Source organism: Arachis ipaensis, chromosome B6 (genome assembly GCF_059453495.1).
Source record: "Arachis ipaensis isolate K30076 ecotype BB chromosome B6, ASM5945349v1, whole genome shotgun sequence".
NCBI classification, from domain to species: domain Eukaryota; kingdom Viridiplantae; phylum Streptophyta; class Magnoliopsida; order Fabales; family Fabaceae; genus Arachis; species Arachis ipaensis.
In genome coordinates this window covers 47294580-47318207 of record NC_142441.1, presented here as the reverse complement: position 1 = coordinate 47318207, position 23628 = coordinate 47294580, and the positions used below count along the sequence as shown (strand labels likewise).

At 34.9% G+C, this 23628-nt stretch overlaps 1 protein-coding gene and 1 non-coding gene across 2 annotated transcripts; one reads left to right on the top strand and one right to left on the bottom strand.

Annotated features, from left to right (window-relative positions):
* Window positions 1-7318: 7318 nt before the first annotated feature.
* Window positions 7319-8701, top strand: LOC107646745 (protein ANTAGONIST OF LIKE HETEROCHROMATIN PROTEIN 1-like). Its single transcript, XM_021105794.2, has 3 exons — window positions 7319-7831; window positions 7918-8143; window positions 8238-8701. The coding sequence occupies exons 1-3, from the start codon at window positions 7319-7321 to the stop codon at window positions 8699-8701; spliced, it is 1203 nt and encodes a 400-aa protein (XP_020961453.2).
* Window positions 8702-22239: 13538 nt separating this feature from the next.
* LOC148555434 (small nucleolar RNA R71) lies at window positions 22240-22347 on the bottom strand. Its single transcript, XR_015888248.1, has one exon. It is a non-coding gene; the product is annotated as a small nucleolar RNA R71 (small nucleolar RNA).
* Between the last annotated feature and the right edge of the window lie 1281 nt (window positions 22348-23628).

Below are 23628 nucleotides of genomic sequence, written 5' to 3'. Positions count from 1 at the left end.
GAAAGAGTTTTATGCAAATGCAGTAAGGGAGGATCCAACCAAGAAACCCACATACAAAAGCTATGTGAGAGGGGTGGAAGTTGACTTCAGTCCCAAAGCAATCATGAAAACCCTTGGCCTGAAAAACATACATTTCAGCCAAGCAAGTTATGAAGAAAGGATGATAGGAGAACCTGACTATGCAACTATTGCTGAAGACCTTTGTGCCATCAGAGCTGAATGGGTGAGAAAAACAAGAGGGGCTCCAAGAGTCTTGAGAAGGGGAGACCTAACACCTGAAGCTAAAGGGTGGTATGCAATAGTTAGGAGATCCATCCTACCCACTGCAAACTCTTCAGAAATAGTCCCTAAAAGAGCCATCTTGCTACATTGCATTATGGTGGGAGGGGAGATCAAAGTTCATAAACTCATTGCTGAACAGATACAAGAGTTTAGTGAGAAAAGTGACCCTGAATCCTGGCTCCACTTCCCTAGCACTATCATTAGACTATGCATCGATGCCCAAGTACCACTTGAGGATGAAAGACCTAATTGGCTATATCCTGGATTGGCCATAACTGCGTACAGAATGACTCTTGGCCCAACTCCTCCAAGACATACAAGAAGAAGAAATGAAGAAGGGCAACAAGTGGAAGCCGAGCAAGAAGCAGAACAAGAAAGACAGGAAGGAGAAGACAGAGAAGAAGAGCAAGAAGAGCAAGCAAGTCCAGAAAGAAGACAACGAATTCCCAGAGACCCCATGGATATGAGCAGAATGCAGGAAATCATGGAAGGAATGTCTCAACAATACATGAGGTCTCAGGAGAGACAAGAGGACTTTCACCTAAAAATGATGGATATGCAAAGGAACTTTGAATCAAGATTCTTCGATCTGCAAAGGGAACAGAATTTACACTTACAGGAATCCTTCAGCCACATATGCCAACACCAAGATGCCAATGTCTTGGCAATCAAGGAAGCCACCACTTTACAGAATGCAAGATACTCAGTCCAAGCTGATTACAACATCAGTTCGCAAATCAAGCTTAACTACATAGGGGAACATCTACACAAGATGGACCCAGCATTCCCAGCTTTTGATGAGTATTTCAAAGGGAGGAAAGAAGGAGAAATAAACAAGGCAATGATCCTTGAAAAAGGAGTGGAAGAAACGATGAAAAAGGCTGGATTCTGGAAAAAGCTCATAAGAAAAGACAAGGGAAGCACAAGTGGTCAAAAAGAGGCAGGAAGCAAGAAGAAGCAGGATCCCAAGAATTAAGAAGAACCAAGCAATAAATAAGAGGTGGTCTCGTTCCTTAATAATCAAATGATCATTGGTGGATTGTCTTTATGAGCTTTCTTTCATCATAAGTCATTTAAGTGTTATGTGGAGTTTTTTTTTTAGTATGAGTGTCTGTTTATTGCTTTGAATAAAGTGAATGCCTAGATGTTTGGATATAACTTCACCTTCTTAAACGAGTGCTTGCCATGCTTGTTCTGTTTCCAAAAATAAAAGAAAAGTTTGAACAAAAGTAACTTGGCTAAATTAGTGACAAATCAAGTAGAATTAAGTGGTGGTATGCATGCTTGATTGTTGAGTCAGATCACTGGAATTAGAGTGTAGAATTATCATTCTTTGTGTAGAAATTGAAAACAGTCTATGGATCTTGATGAATAAATGTCTTTGGCCATGAAAAAGAAAGAAAAAGAAGAAGAAAAAGCCACTGAAAAAGGGCAACCAAAAAGCAAAAAAAATTGAGAAAATAAGCTAGGTACCAATAGTTTGAACTTCTGAGACAAATGCCTGTGGTGTTTATGTATTAAGGATATGCTTGGATGAATAGGTTCTGAGGAGTGTTTCAACACTTGGTAACTTGGGTTAACTAACCCGGGATTATCAACCAAAAGTCCATTATCAAGAGCAACCTAAATACAAAACATTTAGTCACACAAAGAGGTGCTGGGCACCAATGTCTCAAGAAGAAATGTGAACTAAAATGCCTAAAGTGGATATGTGTAGTGCACTGATAAGAAAAAGAAAATGCCAAAGGCTTGTGCAACACATGACACTAAGCAAACAAGGAGCAAAAGAAGCTCTAAGAAAAAGAAAAGAAAAACAAAGAAGAGAAAAGTGCCAAGGACATAAGAATAACAAGAGGCCATAGCAGTGTTTGATGGATGCAATGAAAAAGTGATAATCTTACCTGATAAGAATGAAAAAGTGATGCTGCAACTTTCTGCATAAAACCCTTCTGAGGAACTTCAAATGCTTGCTAATATAGCCAATGTAATTGCTTTCTGTTTCATACTTTCTTCTTAAATAACTCAGGACTTGCTTAGGGACAAGCAAGTATTAAGTTTGGTGTTGTGATGCCAAGGCATCTTAGGCTAGTTTCACTAGTGTTTTTCTGTTAGTTTTAGTGGTTTTATGCATTTTCTTGAGCTTAAAGTAACCAAGAATGGTTAAAAGAATAACAAAGCAATGAACCATCCAAACAATATGATTTTGATGCAAATTCCATGAGTTTTAGTTATATTACTTGAATGCTATGAATGGAAGATTTCTCATGAAATTTTGCAAGACTTTGATGCATTTGTTTGGATGATTTCAGGGAAGAAGAGGCTAAGCAAGGAAGCAACAAAATATATAACTAAAACTCATGGAATTTGCATCAAAATCATATTGTTTGGATGGTTCATTGCTTTGTTATTCTTTTAACCATTCTTGGTTACTTTAAGCTCAAGAAAATGCATAAAACCACTAAAACTAACAGAAAAATACTAGTGAAACTAGCCTAAGATGCCTTGGCATCACTCCTCTTTCCGGAGTTTTTGAGGATAAGGTATCTTGACTTTATATTCCTCAACCTTAGTGGTTAAAGAAGCCTTTTTAGAGGGGTTGTTGTCAGCACTTGTGTGTGTCTAATCCCTCACTGGCAATTGAATGCCAGAGTCAGAAGCTGGAGTGACGTTAGACGCCAGCTCACTGTCTGTTCCTGGCACCTGAACGCCAGAAATGTGCCCCTGTTGGGCGTTCAACGCTGGATTCTGCCCCATTTGGGCGTTCAACGCCAGATTCTTGCCCATTTCTGGCGTTGAACGCCAATCCTGCCTTGTTTCTGGCGCTGAACGCCAGTTTTGGGCATGGTCTGGGCGTTCAGCGCTAGCCTTCCACCCATTTTCTGGCGTTTTAGTGCCAGAATTATTTTTCCCTGGGCTCTTACTGTCCTCAGGGGAATCTTTGGTGGGTTGCTCATTTCTTGAATTTTTGATGCCTTGAGGTGGGGTATTTAATGTTTTCCCACTTCTTAATTGAACTGCTTGGCATTCTTCTGCTATTTGCTTTGATAGCTGCTACTTTGTTTGCTTAAACTGTTCTTCCATATGTATATTAGCTATCCTTGTCTCCTGTAACCTGTCTTTGAATTCAGCTAGTTGTTTTGTTAGAAAATCTAATTGCTGATTGAATTCAGCAGCTTGTTTTACAGTACTGAATTCAGCAGTTACTGTTTTAACCTCTTCATTCATGGAAGGGTTGCTGCTTAGATACAGATGCTGATTCCTGGCAACTGTATCAATGAGCTCTTGAGCTTCTTCAATTGTCTTTCTCATATGGATAGATCCACCAGCTGAGTAATCTAAAGACATCTGAGCTCCTTCTGCAAGCCCATAGTAGAAGATGTCTAACTGAACCCACTCTGAAAACATTTCAGAGGGGCATTTTTGTAGCATCTCTCTGTATCTCTCCCAGGCATCATAAAGAGATTCATTATCTCCTTGTTTAAAGCCTTGTATGTCCAGCCTTAGCTGTGTCATCCTTTTTGGAGGGAAATATTGATTCAGGAATTTTTCTGTCAGCTGTTTCCATGTTCTTATGCTGGCCTTAGGTTGGTTATTTAACCACCTCTTAGCTTGATCTTTTACAGCAAATGGAAACAGTAATAGTCTGTAGACATCCTGATCTATTTCCTTATCATGTACTGTGTCAGCAATTTGTAAAAATTGTGCTAGAAACTCTGTAGGTTCTTCCTGTGGAAGACCGGAATACTGGCAACTTTGCTGCACCATGATAATGAGCTGAGGATTCAACTCAAAGCTACTGACTCCAATGGAGGGTATGCAGATGCTACTCCCATATGAAGCAGTAGAGGGGTTAGAATATGACCCCAGAGTCCTCCTGGACTGTTCATTTCCACTTATGTCCATGATGGATCTATGGATATAACTTGGACTGATTTACCTTTTTATTTATTTTATTTTATAAGAAGTAAATACTTAAATAAAATAAAATAACTAAAAAGAATTTGAATTTTTGAAGTAAAAAAAAATATTTTTTTTTCGTTTATAAAAAAAAAGAAATTAATTAGTTAAAAAAAAAAGAAATTTTTGAAAAAGAGGGAAGATATTTTCGAAAATTAGAGAGAGGGAGAGTTAGTTGGGTAGTTTTGAAAAAGTTAAGAAACAAACAAAAAGTTAGTTAGTTAGTTGAAACAAATTTTGAAAAGATAAGAAGTTAGGAAGTTAGAAGAGATATTTTGAAAAGATATTTTTGAATTTAGTGAGGAGAGAGAAAAACAATAAGATAGTACAAGATTTAAAATTTTTAGATCTAATGCTCCTTGTTTTCGAAAAATTTGGAGGGAAAACACCAAGGAACACCAAACTTAAAAATTTTAAGATCAAGACACAAGGAAAACTCAAGAACACTTTGAAGACTCACAAGAACACAAGAACATGAAGAAAGAACACCAAACTTAAAATTTTTTTTTTTAGAAAACCACCAAAATTTTCGAAAACAAAGGGGGATTCAACAAGAAAACACCAAACTTAAAGTTTGGCACACAATTTAATAGAGAAAATATTATTTATGAAAAAGAAGGTTTCGAAAAGAGTATAAAAGATTCTAACCCAATTACCAAGAACACAGATTAACGCTCTAGCCAAATGAGTTATGGGACCTTCAAAAATTTTAAGAAAGATTATTTTTGAAAACACCAAACTTAAAGTTTGGCACAGGATTTAATAGAAAAATTATTTTTGAAAAAGGTTTTTAAAAAAATATGATAGCCAATTATCATGAACATAAACACCACGTTCTAAATAACTGAGCTATAAGTTTAAAGTATTTTAACAAGGGATAAATAATGAAAGACTCTAAACCAAAAAAAAAGAAAGATTTTTCCTAATCTAAGCAACAGAATAATCCGTCAGTTGTTCAAACACGAACAACCCCCGGCAACGGCGCCAAAAACTTGGTGCACGAATTGTGAATCACACTTTTCACAACTCGTACCACTAACCAGCAAGTGCACTGGGTCGTCCAAGTAATACCTTACGTGAGTAAGGGTCGAATCCCACGGAGATTGTTGGTTTGAAGCAATCTATGGTTATCTTGTAAATCTTAGTCAGGAAGTCAACTATGTTTATCAATTGAATTGTGAGTAACCAGTAGAGCATAAATTAAAAGTTACTTGTTGTGCAGTAATGGAGAATATGTTGGAGTTTTGGAGATGCTTTGTCTTCTGAATCTCTGCTTTCCTCTGTCTTCTTGTTCACGCACGCACGTCCCCCTATGGCAAGCTGTGTGTTGGTGGATCACCGTTGTCAATGGCTACCTTCCATCCTTCCAGTGAAAACTACGCTCACGTGCTCTGTCACAGCACGGCTAATCACCAGTTGGTTCTCGATCCGGTTGGAATAGGATTTACTATCCTTTTGCGTCTCTCACTAACGCCCAGCCTTCAGGAGTTTGAAGCTCGTCACAGTCATTCAATCCTTGAATCCTACTCGGAATACCACAGACAAGGTTTAGACTTTCCGGATTCTCATGAATGCTGCCATCAGTTCTAGCTTATACCACGAAGATTCTGATTAAGGAATCTAAGAGATACTCATTCAATCGTATATAGAACGGAGGTGGTTGTCAGGCACGCGTTCATGGTTTGAGGAAGGTGATGAATGTCACGGATCATCACCTCCATCACAGTTAAGCGCGAATGAACATCTTAGATAGGAACAAGCGTGTTTGAATGGAAAACAGAAATACTTGCATTAATTCATCGAGACACAGCAGAGCTCCACACCCCCAACAATGGGGTTTACAGACTCATGCCGTCAGAGAATACAAAGTTTAGATCTGAAATGTCATGAGATACAAAATAAGTCTCTAAAAGTTGTTTAAATACTAAACCAGTAGCCTAGGGTTACAAAATATGAGTGGACTATGATGGATGATGCAGAGATCCACTTCTGGGGCCCACTTGGTGTGCTGGGGCCCACTTGGTGTGTGCTGGGGCTGAGACTTTCACGTGCAGAGGCCATTTGTGGAGTTGAACGCCAGTTTTTGTGCCAGTTTGGGCGTTCAACTCCAGTTTTTTATCCTTTTCTGGCGCTGGACGCCAGAATTGGGCAGAGGACTGGCGTTGAACGCCAGTTTACGTCGTCTATCCTTGTGCAAAGTATGGACTATTATATATTTCTGGAAAGCCCTGGATGTCTACTTTCCAATGCAATTGGAAGCATGCCATTTCGAGTTCTGTAGCTCCAGAAAATCCAATTTGAGTGCAGGGAAGTCAGAATCCAACAGCATTAGCAGTCCTTTTTCAGCCTGAATCAGATTTTTGCTCAGCTCCTTCAATTTCAGCCAGAAAAATACCTGAAATTACAGAAAAACACACAACTCATAGTAAAGTCCAGAAATATGAATTTTTCCTAAAAAATACTAGAAATAGACTAAAAACTAACTAAAACATAGTCTAAACTATATGAAATTATCCCCAAAAAGGGTATAAAATATCCGCTCATCAGAAGAAAATTAGTGTTCTAAATAAAGTTATTAACTTTTGTTGTACAAATAATATTACTCCTAATTTCTTAGGAGTATGGAATTATTTGATTATTTTTTCGATACATGGGAGATTGTAAAGAGGTACAGCATGCAAAACAAGGGTGATAAGGTTGATGTGGGTATGGTACTAACCATATATTAAATAAATCAATGTTACTGGTTTATTGAATTGATTTTGACTTGGTTGGTTTGAAATTTGAATATCAATGTTTTTAATTATGAGAGTTGCCCCTGCCTCTATGCTGAAATGAAGACACGTTTCAAGTCACATGAAATTGACATGGACAAAAATGACAATAGCATGTATTAAGTAACTAATTCCATTGCTATAAATTGAACTACTTTGGCTATTTGGCTATTTGGCTATTGACCTGTTCTTATTTCAAGTACATGTGACAAAATACATTGAATGATTATATCTAGTTTAGATTTTGATTTGAGTAAATTGAATGTTTATGCTTATTTTGTATGAAATGATTTTGTTAAGAAGGAATGGAGCAGACGGAGATTATTAAACGATGTGTTTCTTTTTATGAAACGATGAGATCGAAGCAAGATAATTTGATATTGAACTTTGTTCTTACATTATTTGTGTACTTTAGAAATAGAAGTAGTGGGGAAGTGTCATTAGGCGGAAGAATGAATAGTAGAATTAGACGTGATGCTTTAGAGCGTATTATTGGTGAGGGTGATAGGAATTGTATTTGGGAGTTAAGAATGAACACAAATGCCTTTGCTAATTTGTGCGAGTTGCTTCAAGTCCAAGGAGGACTTTGTGAGGATGGTCAAGTAAGCTTGCCGGAACAAGTTGTAACTTTTTTAATTATCTTAGCTCATCACAAGAAAAACCGTAGTCTACAAGTTAGATTTTGTAGGTCTGGGGAAACAGTTAGTAAGTATTTCAATAAGGTTTTAAAGGCTATTATACGTATGCAAAACTTGTTATTCGCCAAGGCCTCAACAGTTGAAGAGGATTGCATAGACCCAACATGGAGAATGTTTAAGGTAAACCTAAATGGATTATGTATGTAATTTGTTTTAAGCCTGGAAGGAATGTCTATCTAAAAGTTGTATTTTTTTGTGAATTATAGGGTTGCTTGGGAGCATTAGATGGCACTTATATAGAGGTGACAGTCCCCGAGTCTGATAAGTCAAGATATCGAACAAGGAAGGGTAAAATATGTACTAATGTCCTAGGAGTGTGTAATCGAGATATGAGCTTTGTTTATGTACTTAGTGGATGGGAGGGATCGGCATCTGACTCAAGAATACTTCGAGATGCAATCACTCGTGGTAATAGTCTCAAGATACCTCATGGTAATATCTAATTTATAAGTCATAAGTTAGATTTTGACATTAAGCTTGACTGCACAGTTGTAGAGCTTATTTTGTTTGTATGTAATATTTATAGGTAATTACTATTTAGTGGATGCGGGTTACACAAATGGTCCTGGGTTCCTAGCACCATATAGAGGCACTCGCTATCATGTTAGAGAGTGGGCTCAAGGAACACGTGCACCTCGCAACTACCAGGAGTATTTTAATAGAAAGCATTCTTCTGCTAGGAATATCATAGAGCGATGCTTTGGATTGCTTAAGAAGAGATGGTCAATTTTAAGAAGTCCTAGCTTTTACCCTATAAAAACACAAAATCAGATCATAATTGCTTGTTGTCTGTTGCAAAATTTTATTCGGAAGAACATGGATATGGATCTGGAAGAGCAAACTAGCTTCTTAGATGAATTTCTACCCGTCGAAGAGGAAGCACCAGATGAGTTGATCGATGTGGTTGAAAATACGAATGAGTGGACACAATGGCGTGACAACATTACAATTGAGATGTACGAAGAGTGGCGAACTAGTCGTACGGAGTAGGATAGATTATAGGCCTAACTTGAATCTCCAGGTTTAATTTGGCATGAAACTTGTGATGTAATTGCTAAATTTGTATGCGAAAGACATTCCATTGTTTTGTTGGATTTTTTGTCATTGAAATGTTTAAAAGGTTATTGTAAGCCTTGTTTGTAATATTCATAATTATTAATATGACTAATTATTGCATTGTTAGATTTCTATTATCATAGGTGATGTTTGATTTTAATGGATTGTACAACTTATTGCATGTTACATTTCTTCTTAGATGACAATGGACAAACGCATGTGGACTGATGAAGAAACTGAAGCATTTGTTGGTTTCATGGAGGAGTGTGTTGTTGATGGTTTGAAAGCTGATTGTGGACAATTTAGACCAGGAACTTTTGAAAAATTAGCCTTGAAGATGTTGGAAGCATTCCCAACTTGTACGGTAACTGCCAAGCATTGCAAGAATAAGCATAAGCGACTGAAGGAGAAGTATCAATATGCCTCTGAGATGCTGGCATGCAGTGAATTTGGGTGGAATTCTGAAAAATAGTGCGTAGATGTTGATAGTAGAGACGTTCTTCATGCGTGGATGAAGGTTGTTAACAAACTTACTTGAAATTATTTTATTAGTGACTTTAGAATATGTATACTAACTTCTGTATTCTTCATCACAGGCACACCCAACCAAATTTTATACTCCTGGTAAGCCATTCCCTTTGTTCCACCGATTAGTTCGGAAAGGATCGAGCCATGGGTGCAGGTGCAGTCAGTGGTTTTGACGCACAGGAGCAAATTCAAGAGGAGGAGGAAGATCATTGTCCAAGTTTGGACGATTTTGGAATGTCAGCAAATGTAAGTTTTCATGAAGGACAAGGAGCAGGTTCACACTCTGATGCTTGTGCAGCTAGCGGAAGTTCGGGAAAGAAGTGGAAGCAAAATGATATTCTAGAGAGGATGGTTGAACAGGTGCAATTTTCGACTTCTGAACAAGGAAGGAATGCCCAAGTTCTTGCTGATGCCATATCTGGGGTGAATGAGAAGTTCATGGTCAGTGAGAAGCTTGAACAGCTTGGATTCGATAACGATGAGGTGGTACAGGTTGCAGTGAAGTTTGCTAATAATGCACAGATGGAAAAGGTTTTCTGGGGTTTGAAGGATTCTGAGAAAAGTGGTTATGTGCGATCCATTCTCAACTAGAATAAGTGGTTATAGTTAATGAATTTTGTTGAACATAGTTAGGATGATTTAGTTATTTTTATGTAGTTATTTTTATGAATTCATTAACTTATTAGGATGATTTAGTTATTTTTATGAATTCAATAAATTATTAGGTGAAATGTCCTAATTCACAAGTTATTATTAGATTCTAACTTTTCAAATTATTGCTTCATAAACTTTCAAGGTAATGTTAGATACTAAATATTCAAACTAATGCTTCATGAATTTATGTTAATGAGTTCAATATGCTAAATTCAATGTCCTTCCATCTATGTTATTAGTAAGTTGTTATTCCCATCTATATAAAGTGCTTTGTATGATATTATGATAATATAACTTTTTAGTTGGATCAGATTTTGCAGTGTTTTGTTTAGAATTAGGTAAAGAATACAAGAATTTCCCAAAACAACCAATCTAATTTCAAGAATTTAATGTCAACAAATCAGTCAATCTAATTCATTCATATACATGCTTTTACAACATGTTTACTAATACAAACAAATTACACAGAAATACTCCTGCTGCAATTTAAAACCCAACACTATAACTTAATATGTAGTTCCTTTTGCCTTCAACTGCTTTTGTGATGCATAAGTTATGTATCCTTTTGCCTTCATCTACTTACTCCATGTTTGAAATCACAGCTTGAGGTCGGTGTGCCATGGCAATTCAATCTCCGGTAGCCACCTTCGATAACAAAAAGATAAACAAGTTAAATTAAAAGAAATAAGACCATAAAATGCAGGTCATGCACTATAAGCAAGTCAACATATTAAGTGTGCAACCAGAATAAGATGGATCACTTCACTGCCATCAATTAACACTTACAAGGACAAAGAAAACCACTTAATCAATCAACAATTTCAGCTTAAACTAGACCTTATTAATTCTGTTTATATTTTAATCATGCTATTTCTAACTTTATAGTGTATCGTCAGAATAAATTAATAAGATGTTGCAAATGAGTAAGTAACAATAATCAGTAGTTTATTTGTAAACTTTAGTTTTCAAGATATAACTATCTTATTAATAGAAAAGAGGTCTACCAGAGGATTTGTAGTTTTGGGATAAATATGTCCAGCTCTACCAGATGCAAGCAAAGTCACCTTTGAAAGGAATCTTACCACCTAAAAACTAAAAAGATGAAAATTCAGAAATATATTCAACAATAGCAATAACATCTTTCTCAAGCAATTGCACAAAATCACTTTCCCCACCTCTAATGTTTCAGTATTCAGAGTGTCAATACCAACACAAGTGATATCAGATCCATCCTGCAACACCAGTGGCATGTTTTAGATTTTTAGTTAGAACGCACTGAGACATTCAAAATGTACCTAGTAAAATTTGAACAGCAACAATTTCAAGTGAATGGAGCACATGAATTTAAAACTTCAAATGTTTGACAAATACCAACATGCTTGGAGAGAGGTACCAGCAAGGTATACGGTACAAAACCATTAGTATAAAAATAAAATAATATCAGAGAAAGCAAACCTGACAAGTGAGAAGATCTATAGCGAAATGGTGTTCAAACACAAAAAATATTAGTTTTATTAACAACTGACTTCAGCAGAGCCCTTTCAATTTCTTTTTCAGTCATATCAACAGCATGAAAAATTCGACGATGTGAATGACCCCCTTCCCTCACTAGATGCAAGTTACCATCTTCTCCATGATCAAATGAAGCGCCTATGGCAATTAATTCTCTGACTCTGTTTGGTCCTTCAGTACAGACAACCTGGAAAAGGAAGGGTCATACTTAGTACAAAACTTGACGCAATAGTCAGAGAAACCAGTGATTGCTTACAAGTATATATGTAATTCTATCATACTCAAAATAATCATCTCTATAATAAGAACAGTTCTATTCAAATTTTTACATGTGCCCTTTGTTGAAATTTTTACCCTTTTGCAAAGACAAGGAAACATCAGAAATTTGGTATCAAAATGATCATAATCATCAACTTACATACCTTATTCGGAGGATAGCCCCTGTTTCCAGCATGACTAGCAACCAAATTGCCCCTGCAAACCAACAGAAGAAAGTGAGAGAGAGCAAGAGAGAAAGAGAGAGACAGATGGAGAGAACCGTAAACGACAGAATTGATGAAACGGTGGCAAGGCTTCCTCGTCGATGGCGAACTCGACGCCAAGCAAGAGATTGACGCGGCGAAATTGGGTGAACTGACGGGAGATTAGGGATTGAGAAAGGAGGACAGGGAAATGGTTGTCTGAAGGATTGGATTTGGTTTTTTTTTTTTAAATTAGTAGGGATAATTTGGTCATTTCATTTATTTTAGTCTCTGTATTTTATTTGGAATGATATTTTATACCAAACACAATACTGTGACTTATTTTAATTCTTGTCTCTCTGTCTCTGTCTCTCAGTCTCTGTCTCTCTGCCAAACGCACAGAAAGTGTTTATTTTTTTGAAATTTTAAAAAATCCAATGATCTTTGAATTACATGACTTAGGATTTAAAGATAATTTTTTAAATGCATATTGATTAGAACTGAAAAAATATTGTAAAAATATTGCATAACTAATAGAAAATATGTTGATCATATACATGCTAATTTAAATAGCCAAAATAAAATAAAATAAGTAACAAAAAAGATATAAAGTTTTACCTTTTATTTTGTTGTACAAAAATAATATATAATAATATAATAAACCGTAATGCTTTGATATAAAAAAAATATGAAACTTTTAAGATAAAATGAAAATATGTGATATTTTATGCATTAGATAATTTAAAAAATACCTATTATAGAGGAAGTTAACAATATTTTGACCTAAAAAAACTATTTAATAAAATTAAGAAACCAAGAGAGAGAGAGGGGGTGTTAAAATTTTTTAACTAATAAAAAGAATCACCACCATCAACCTATTAAATTTGAGTAATATCAAGTGAGAATTAAGAAACAAACCCGAATGATTAATTCAAAAGTTTCCTATCTTTCTTTATATAGTATTTTACTTTAAGTAATTATTTTTTATGAATAGTATTTAAATGACAAATAAAATAGTAAAAAGATTAATATTAGTTATAAAAACTAATGTCATCCTTATATTACGGTCGCATTATTTCAAAATATACAAAATAAAATAATAAAGTATAGTTTAATTAATGTGCACAATAAAGCAAACATGAAATTTATATAATAGCAGTCAAATATGAAAAGTAATGACAACCATCTGTTTTAAGGTATTATATTAAATTTTAATTTAAATTTATAATTATTAGTTAAAAACTTACAATAATATACTATTTTTATTATATTAGTTAAAATTAATATATTTTGATATTAGTTTTTCGGATTACTAACATTAAATTTTGATAATTTGAACAAAATTTTTTAATGCTTTATGTCTTAAATTTTTTATTAATAGAACAATAAAATTACTTAACACGCACGTCAATAAAAAATTATTATTTTTATACATCTAGATATTCAAAAGAGACAAAAGCAAATTCTTTTAATAACACTTTAACAACTCATAAAAGTTAACATAATGGATGGTTATAGATCAAAGTGATAGATCAGATTGAAAATTGTGATAATAGTACTTGGTGATAAATAATTACAATTCGGTGAAGAAAAAGTGGGAGGAGAAAAAAAAGACAAAGGAGAACAAGGTAATATAACAGTTACGCTGAGACAATGACAGATATGTGTATAAAGAATAATAGTAAGAGAAATAATAGTGTGTGATACAATGAAGGAATATAATAAAAGTATAAATTAATAATTTGGAAAAAGTAATAAAATTAAAGATGATTTAATAAATTGAATATAAGATTTAGAATTATTCATGAAGAAAAAGAATGCTTTGAATATAATGTATCTTTGCTTCATAACTCGAATGACATAGTCTCCCCATTCTCACCTAGAAGTTTTGGATTCGAATCTCAATTCTAACTGTTGAAAAAATAAATAAATAAACTTATACATGACAAGAAATTATCGGAATAGCGACGGATTTAGCTACCGATTTTTCTTGAAAATCACTTGCCATCAGCTTCGCGACCGATTTAGCGACCAATTCTGGTAGTCACTAAAACCTTGGTCGCTAAATTCAAAATAGCGACTGATGTTGGTTGCTAATATTTAGTGACCAATTTTAGCGACCGATTTTCAAACAAGGCCACCTAACCATAAAAATAATTTTGGTCGCTAAATCGGTCGCTAATAAGATCGGTCGCTAAATAGCAACCAATATTTCGGTCACTAAATCGGTTGCTGAGGTATTGGGTCGCTAAATGGAAACTGATATTTTGGTTACTAAATCGGTCGCTAATTTTTCAGTCGCTAAATCGGTCGCTAACAGCTAACTTCAAAATTCTAAAATCGGTTGCTAAATCAGTCGCTACTGCTGCTTTCTAATTATAAATTTTAACTAAATTTCACATATATCACTATTAAAATTTAATTTTTAAATATAACTCTAATTCAATAAAATATATGAATAATCAAAGATAGATAACTATTTATTAAAATCGAATGTCAATAATTATTGAAAATCATATAAAGATGAAATGGAAAATGGATTCTAATACAAATAAATTTATATTTATGTATATTACATATATGTATTGAAAAAAATGAAGGCAAAAACAACATGCCACATCAAATGAAAAGCAGATACAACAAGAACTCTTCTAATCAAGGTGGGAAAAACGGTAACTACATATACAATGATAAGAGAAGAGTGGCCTTCTCTCTTGAGAACCGGCAATTCAACTGTATCTTTCCTCAATTCTGAAAATATTCTGAAGGTATTGAGGGAGAGCAATACTTCTTGGCCACATTTTTGTACCAAAAACACAAATTCAACATATCTATGAGTTAAGAGGAAATTATTAGACAAGGGAACAACAAATCATAGCAGCACCCACTCAAGAAGCAAAGATGTTTATGTTTATACCTTGTGCTGACTACACTTTTCCCTAATTGCAGGCAAATTGGAGTTAGGATTGTTGCAACAAAGTTGATAGAGATCCATTACATAACTACACAAGTCAAAAGGCTGGTATTGTGTATAGTGCTTCAATGTAGCATTCTGTTTAAGAAGAAAAAATAATATCAAGCACAAGCATATATACCCTTAAAATAAATACATTAAAAATCTTAAAATGATCATAGGATTTGTTGATAGTACTGTACCCATTGTAACAACCCCGGTTTTTGAGTACGCGAGATCTTTTCTTAAAGTACAGATTTCTCCAGAAGGTCAGTAAGGGGAAAACCTTTGATATATCATCAAGTATCTCAATCCTCATTGTCATTATGTCATCTTTAAGCTAGAACCTTTTCCGAGGCAAGCTCGATAATGCAGTCACGAAGAACCTAGTTTTTGAACCGTATCGGTTAGGAGTTTTGATTCTATTTTTCGTAAATAGTCTCAGTTTAACGAACCAGACTTGATTCATGAGAGAAGAGAGGTAATAGGATAATATTATCATTATATTAGTATTAGAATCTTCTTGAATGATATTATAAGGTTACCTAGTTAGTTTTAGTTAAAAACAGAAAATCGGTTTAACCGGGTTCACAGTTTACTGGTGTAGCTTAGCACCAGCACTCTCTGATGACTTTAGCAATGCTAAGGCATCATTATACATGTTTTAATCTCATAATAAATATGTTACTAGTGTCATTTATGCTAGTATCTCATAAAATAATTTTTAGAGATATTTTTACAAGTGTTCCAATACATCTAGTTTTAGTAGTTATACACCTGAAATATTTTAATATTATTTTAATCCACCTCCAAGCCAACCAATCACAACTCACCCTACACCCCCAAAACCCCCCAAGGCTTCCTCATTTGCTCATTGTGGCCGAAAATCATCAAGAGAGAAAAGAGAGAAACTTTCATGAACACTTAATCTTCAAAGCTTGATTTCTTCTGAACTAAAACTCAAATCAAAACTCCGATTTCACCAAAATGATCCTCTCTTCTTCCTCTACATAACCATGTAACTTATCAAGTCTAGAAATAAGGTGAGATGACTGTCTCCCTCCCTCTTCAATTCGTTTTTCAAGGAAACATGCTTAAACATGTGTTTTCTTGATGTTCTTCCTTAGGAATCATGCTTAACTTGACTTGAGGGACAAGAAACGTTAATTTCCAACAAGTCTAAGGTGAGATATCCCTTCCTAATGTGCTGAGCAAGATTTGGTCAGTTGAGGGTTTTTGGATTTAAAGTTGTTCTTGATGTGATTTAGGAGGAAAAAGTGCTTAAGGACCACCTGAAAGTATAACCGAATTAGGAGCAGCAAAACTAGGTAGGGTTTGACGAATTCAATCTTGATTGATTGTGTTTGAGTTGTGTAATTATGATATGGTTTGGCTGTGCTTGAAATTGATGATTTATATGAGTGATTCTTGTTGAGATTTTGGTGCAAATATGATGAAATTTGATGAAATTCAAGCTTTGAGTTTGTGTTCTTGGAGCTGCTGGAAAAATGAACCCTAGAGCTTAAATTGGGGTTCAATTTGTGTTGAAATCTTGTGGAAAAGATGGGGTTTTGGTGGCTGCAAATTTATTATGAATTATAGTAAAAATCGGTTGCTGAAAAGACTGGAAAACGGGTAAAAACAGAGAAAGAATTTGAAGAATATACCAAGAACATGAAGAACACTTTGAATGAGATGAAGAACATGGAAGAACAGGCTTTAGATCTTAAAAAGGGCAAGGAAGTAAAATTTTTGGTGGTTGGGGGGTTATTTGGTAATTTCTGAAAGTTAGGGTGGTTAAAGTAGAAATATTAAAAGTTACGAGTGGTAAAAAGTGAATTTTAAAGGTTAAAAGTTAAAGTAGGGTAATTTTCGAAAATATATTAATAAAATAATAAATAATAATAGAATATTAAATAATAATATTTAATTAAAAATAATATTTAAATAAAAATAATAAAATAATGCAAAAAAGGCAGTTTTCTGTAAAAACTTTAGAAAAACAACCTTAAGCGCAGAATCTCATAATTACCTTCATAAAACACTTAGGGAGTGGTAATAACATATTAGTGAGGCAAAGATAAAAGAAAGATAAAAAGTTAAAGAAAAGATAAAAAAAACAAAGAAAAGTCTGTAAAGTTTTAACGACAGAAAAACAGACAGAGACTAGTGAACGAACTAAGGCAACATAGTTAGTCCTTGAGTTGCGACTAGGGTTAGGTATTATATGAAAAGTTAAACTGTTTCAGTATAGACTTAATGAACCTATACTTGGGACAGGCTAACTATTCATACCGAAATTTACATAAGCTTTAAATACATACGTTAAGCAAAGAAATCAGAGCAGAATAAAGTAACACAGAGAACAGAGTAACCAGAGTAGAGTAAAGAGATAAAGAGAAAAAGAGTGATATAGATACAAAAGAAAGAGTAATCAGAGAAAAGTAAAGAGATACAGAGAAAAGAGAAACCAGAACAGAGTAAAGAGATACAAAGGGAAAAGAGTAATATGATAAAGAGAAATGGTTTGAGCCGACATATTGTAAAAGTGGAAGATGTAAAGTTTGTACAATATGATTGAACAGAGAAAGAAAGAGGTACTGCATAAGAATGTGAAAGTGACGATGAATAATGAGAATGATAATGAATGATGGTAATGAGAATGATTATATGATGATCTGCTGCGTGAAGGTAGTTAGATAGATAGTGGTACGACCACAGAGCGTTTTCCAGTGCTACACAGCTATTGAGAGCTATACCTGCAACTGATAACCTGGGATCACTTGCAGAGGATATTAATTCATACACGGCTAGAATGCCGCACCTATAATGCAAGAATTGCTTATAGAGGATATGATTTCATACACGGCTGGAATGCCGCCACCTGTAAGGCAGAGTCTGCTTACAGAGGATATGACGCATACGTCGGTTAGTGAGAACTGTACCTATGCTGACTGAAAAATCATACCCGTTTCAGCTGCTTCGGGTTACGTCGGGAGCAGGTAGAAACCGACAAATGAGCTCATTACCTGCACTAGGGCTAGACATGCATCATACTTGGTTGCGCATTTACTCTGTTATGGTTGTTGTTTGAATGTATGCTTTCTTTGTTTGTATTCTATTCACTGTGTCTGTGTTTTGTTTTCTTGTATTCTTTTGTTTGTGTTTTGCTTTCTATTTTCTTTATTTTCTCTAGTTATCTATTTCTTCTATTTGCTGCTTCTCGGTATTCTGCTATTTATCTGCTAAACAACACAGAATTAATGAATGATGAGCAGATAATTTATACGCTTTTTGGCATTATTTTTACATAATTTTTAGTATGATTTAGTTAGTTTTTAGTACATTTTTATTAGTTTTTGATAAAAAATCACATTTCTGGACTTTACTATGAGTTTGTGTTTTTCTGTGATTTCAGGTATTTTCTGGCTGAAATTGAGGGACTTGAGCAAAAATCAGATTCAGAGGCTGAAGAAGGATTGCAGATGCTGCTGGATTTTGACCTCCCTGCACTCAACGTGAATTTTCTGGAGCTACAGAACTCCAAATGGCGCGCTCTCAATTGCGTTGGAAAGTATACATCCAAGGCTTTCCATCAATATATAATAGTCCATACTTTTCTCGAGTTTAGACGACGCAAACTGGCGTTCAACGCCAGTTCCATGTTGCATTTTGGAGTTAAACGCCAGAAACAGGTTGCAAAGTGGAGTTAAACGCCAGAAACAGGTTACAAACTGGCGTTCAACTCCAAGAGATGCCTCTACACGTGTAAAGCTCAATGCTTAGCCCAAGCACACACCAAGTGGGCCCCATAAGTGGATTTCTGCATCATTTACTCATTTCTGTAAACCCTAGTAACTAGTCTGATATAAATAGGACCTTTTACTATTGTATTAGACATCTTTGATCAGTTTTATGCTATCTTAGACCTTTATGGGGGCTGGCCACTCGGCCATGCCTGGACCTTGTTCTTATGTATTTTCAACGGTAGAGTTTCTACACACCATAGATTAAGGTGTGGAGCTATGCTGTTCCTCATGAATTAATACAAAGTACTATTGTTTTTCTATTCAATTCAAGCTTATTCCGATTCTAAGATATTCATTCGCACCTTAATATGAATGTGATGATTGTGACAGTCATCATCATTCCCAACCTATGAACGCGTGCCTGACAACCACTTCTGTTCTACCTTAGATTGAATGAGTATCTCTGGGATTCCTTAATCAGAGTCTTCGTGGTATAAGTTAGAATCCATGGAAGGCCATTCTTGAGATCCGGAAAGTCTAAACCTTGTCTATGGTATTTCGAGTAGGATCTGGGAAGGGATGGCTGCGAAGAGCTTCAAACCCGCGAGTGTTGGGCGTAGTGATAGACGCAAAAGGATCAATGGATCCTATTCCAGTATGATCGAGAACCGACAGATGATTAGCCATGCAGTGACAACGCATTGGACCATTTTCACTGAGAGGACAGGATGTAGCCATTGACAACGGTGATGCCTAGCATACAGCTTTCCATAGAAAGGAGTATGAATGATTGGATGAAGACAATAGGAAGGCAGAGGTTCAGGAGGAGCAAGCATCTTCATACGCTTATCTGAAACTCTCACCAATGAATTACATAAGTATCTCTATCTTTAATTTACATTTTATTTATATTTTAATTATATTTTAATTATATATTAATTATCAAATATCCATAACCATATGAATCTGCCTGACTGAGATTTGCAAGATGACCATAGCTTGCTTCAAGCTGACAATCTCCGTGGGATCGACCCTTACTCACGTAAGGTTTATTACTTGGACGACCCAGTGCACTTGCTGGTTAGTTGTGCGAAGTTTTTAGTGCCATTACCAAGGAATGAACCGTCACGATTTCTGTGCACCAAGTTTTTGGCGCCATTGCCGGGGATTGTTCGAGTTTGGACAACTGACGGTTCATCTTGTTGCTTAGATTAGGTAATTTTATTTTATTTTCAAGCTTTTTATTTCTTATTTTCGAAAATAATACAAAAAAAATTCAAAAATTAATTATTCTATGTTCTTCAGAATTTTTAAGAATGAATTCTAGTGTTTCATGATGATCTATTGAATCCTGGCTGGCTGTAAGTCATGTCTAATCTTTTGGACCGGGGTTTCAACTTATCATCACAAGAGCTTGTTGATCTTCACCCATTTGGCAGTTACACACATAGTTGTTGTATACATGGGAGGTATCAATATCTGCTGAAGCTTGGCTGGCCATTGGCCATGTCTAGTGTTTTGGACTGGAGCTTTCACTGAAAGCTTGGCTGGCTAGTAAGTCATGTCTAATTCCTGGACCGGAGCTTTAGACTAACATTGCAAGATTCCTGGAATTCCTATTAAAAATTTTGAAATCCTTATTTTCTTTTTCAAAAGAATTTTCGAAAAAAAAAATTTAATAAAATCATAAAACCAAAAATAATTTTGTGTTTCTTGTTTGAGTCTTGTGTCAATTTTTAAGTTTGGTGTCAATTGCATGTTTTTATAATTTTCTTGCACTTTTTGAAAACTCATGCATGGTGTTCTTCATGATCTTCAAGTTGTTCTCGGTAAGTCTCCTTGTTTGATCTTTAAAATTTCTTGTTTGGTGTCTTTTCTTGTTTTCCATATGCATTTTTAATTTGTTAGTGTCTAATTATTGAAAATTTCTAAGTTTGGTGTCTTGCATATTTTTCTTTTCTTCAAAATTTTCAAGAATAAGTTCTTGGTGTTCATCTTGACATTCAAAGTGTTCTTGGTGTTCATCTTGACATTCATAGTGTTCTTGCATGCATCATTTGTTTTGATCCAAAATTTTCGTGCATTGAGTCTTTTTGATGCTTTTCTCTCTCATCATTAAAAATTCAAAAATCAAAAAAATATCTTTCTCTTTTTCTTCTCATAAAATTCGAAAATTTGAGTTGACTTTTTCAAAAATTTTTAAAATCTAGTTGTTTCTTATGATTCAAATCAAATTTTCAATTTAAAAATCTTATCTTTTTCAAATATTTTTCAAAAATCAAATCTTTTTCATTTTTTTCTTTCATATTTTCGAAAATTTCAAATTGATTTTCAAAAATTTTTTTCTTATTTTGTTTCATAATTTCAAAATCTTTACTAACAATTAAATGTGATTGATTCAAAAAATTTCAAGTTGTTACTTGCCTATTAAGAAAGGTTCAATCTTTAAATTTCAAAATCATATCTTTTTGTTTCTTGTTAGTCAAGTAATCAACTTTAATTTTTAAAATCAAATCTTTTTAAATTTCTTTTTAAAATCTTTTTCAAAATAAGTTTCAATCACATTTTTTAAAAAATCAATTTCAAAATCTTTTCTAACTTCTTTTCTAACTTCTTATCTTTTTAAAATTGATTTTCAAATCTTTTTCAAACTAATCCTATCTTTTTGTTTCAATCATATCTTTTTCAAAACTACCTAACTAATTCTCTCTCTAATTTTCGAAAATCACCTTCCTCTTTTTCAAAATTCCTTTTTAAATTAACTAATTGTTTTAAATTTAATTTAATTTGATTCAATTTTCCTTTCTTAATTTTCGAATTTTAATTTTAATTTTAAATTAAAAACAAAAATAATTTTTTTATTTTAATTTATTTAATTTTCGAAAATTCTTCTCTCTCACCTCCTTCTAATTATGTATTTATCTACTAACACCCCTCTTTCACCCAAGAATTCAAACCCATTCCTCTCCCATGTGTTTGGATTCTTATCTTTTCCTTCATCTATTCTTCTCTTCTTATACTCACATAAAGGAATCTTTATACTGTGACATAGAGGATTTCATATTTTCTGTTCTCTTCTTTTTCATATGTGCAGGAACAAGGACAAGAACATTCTTGTTGAAGCTAATCCTGAACCTGAAAGAACTCTGAAGAGGAAGCTAACGGAAGCTAAAGCACAACTCTCTGGAGAAAATTTGACAGAAATTTTTAAAAAAGAAGGAAACATGGCCGAAAATAATAACAATGCAAGGAAGATGCTTGGTGACTTTACTGCACCAAATTCCAATTTACATGGAAGAAGCATCTCAATCCCTGCCATTGGAGCAAACAATTTTGAGCTAAAGCCTTAATTAGTTTCTCTGATGACAGAACTGCAAGTTTCATGGACTTCCATCAGAAGATCCTTTCCAGTTCTTAACTGAATTCTTGCAGATCTGTGATACTGTTAAGACCAATGGAGTTGATCCCGAGGTCTACAGGCTTATGCTTTTCCCATTTGCTGTAAGAGACAGAGCTAGAATATGGTTAGACTCTCAACCTAAAGACAGCCTGAACTCTTGGGATAAGCTGGTCACGGCTTTCTTAGCCAAGTTCTTTCCTCCTCAAAAGCTTAGCAAGCTTAGAGTGGATGTTCAAACCTTCAGACAAAAGAAAGGTAAATCCCTCTATGAAGCTTGGGAGAGATATAAAGAACTGACCAAAAAGTGTCCTTCTGACATGCTTTCAGAATGGACCATCCTGGATATATTCTATGATGGTCTGTCTGAATTATCTAAGATGTCATTGGACCATTCTGCAGGTGGATCCATTCACCTAAAGAAAACGCCTGCAGAAGCTCAAGAACTCATTGACATGGTTATAAATAACCAGTTCATGTACACTTCTGAAAGGAATTCTGTGAGTAATGGGACGCCTCAAAGGAAGGGAGTTCTTGAAATTGATACTCTGAATGCCATATTGGCTCAGAATAAAATATTGACTCAACAAGTCAATATGATCTCTCAGAGTCTGAATGGATTGAAGGAATCATCCAACAGTACTAAAGAGGCATCTTCTGAAGAAGAAGCTTATGATCCTGAGAACCCTGCAATAGCAGAGGTGAATTACATGGGTGAACCCTATGGAAACACCTATAATCCTTCATGGAGAAATCATCCAAATTTCTCATGGAAGGATCAACAAAAGCCTCAACAAGGCTTTAATAATGGTGGAAGAAATAGGTTTAGCAATAGCAAACCTTTTACATCATCCACTCAGCAACAGACAGAGAATTCTGAGCAGAATCCATCCAGCTTAGCAAATATAGTCTCTGATCTATCTAAGGCCATTGTAAGTTTCATGAATGAAACAAGGTCCTCCATTAGAAATTTGGAGGCACAAGTGGGCCAGCTGAGTAAAAGAGTCACTGAAACTCCTCCTAGTACTCTCCCAAGCAATACAGAAGAAAATCCAAAAAGAGAGTGCAAGGCCATTGATTTGACCATCATGGCCGAACCTACAAGGGAAGAGGAGGACGTGAATCCTAGTGAGGAAGACCTCCTGGGACCTCCTGAGGCTCAATTAGAGACCATAGAGATTCCATTGAACCTCCTTCTGCCCTTCATGAGCTCTGATGAGTATTCGTCCTCTGAAGAGGATGAAGAAATTACTGAAGAGCAAGTTGCTAAGTACCTTGGTGCAATCATGAAGCTGAATGCCAAATTATTTGGTAATGAGACTTGGGAGGATGAACCTCCCTTGCTCACCAATGAAATGAATGCATTGGATAGGCAGAAATTACCTCAAAAGAAACAGGATCCTGGCAAATTCTTAATACCCTGTACCATAGGCACCATGACCTTTAAGAAGGCTCTGTGTGACCTGGGGTCAGGAATAAACTTAATGCCACTCTCTGTAATGGAGAAACTTGGGATCTTTGAGGTGCAAGCTGCTAGAATCTCATTATAGATGGCAGACAACTCAAGAAAACAGGCTTATGGACAAGTAGAGGACGTGTTAGTAAAG

Bases quoted from the DNA above. Each gene is read 5' to 3' on its own strand.
- LOC107646745 (XM_021105794.2), top strand. From the start codon at position 7,319: ATGGAGCAGACGGAGATTATTAAACGATGTGTTTCTTTTTATGAAACG. The intron at 7,832-7,917 runs GTAAACCTAAAT...TGTGAATTATAG, and splicing joins CAACATGGAGAATGTTTAAG to GGTTGCTTGGGAGCATTAGA. The intron at 8,144-8,237 runs GTAATATCTAAT...TAATATTTATAG, and splicing joins TAGTCTCAAGATACCTCATG to GTAATTACTATTTAGTGGAT.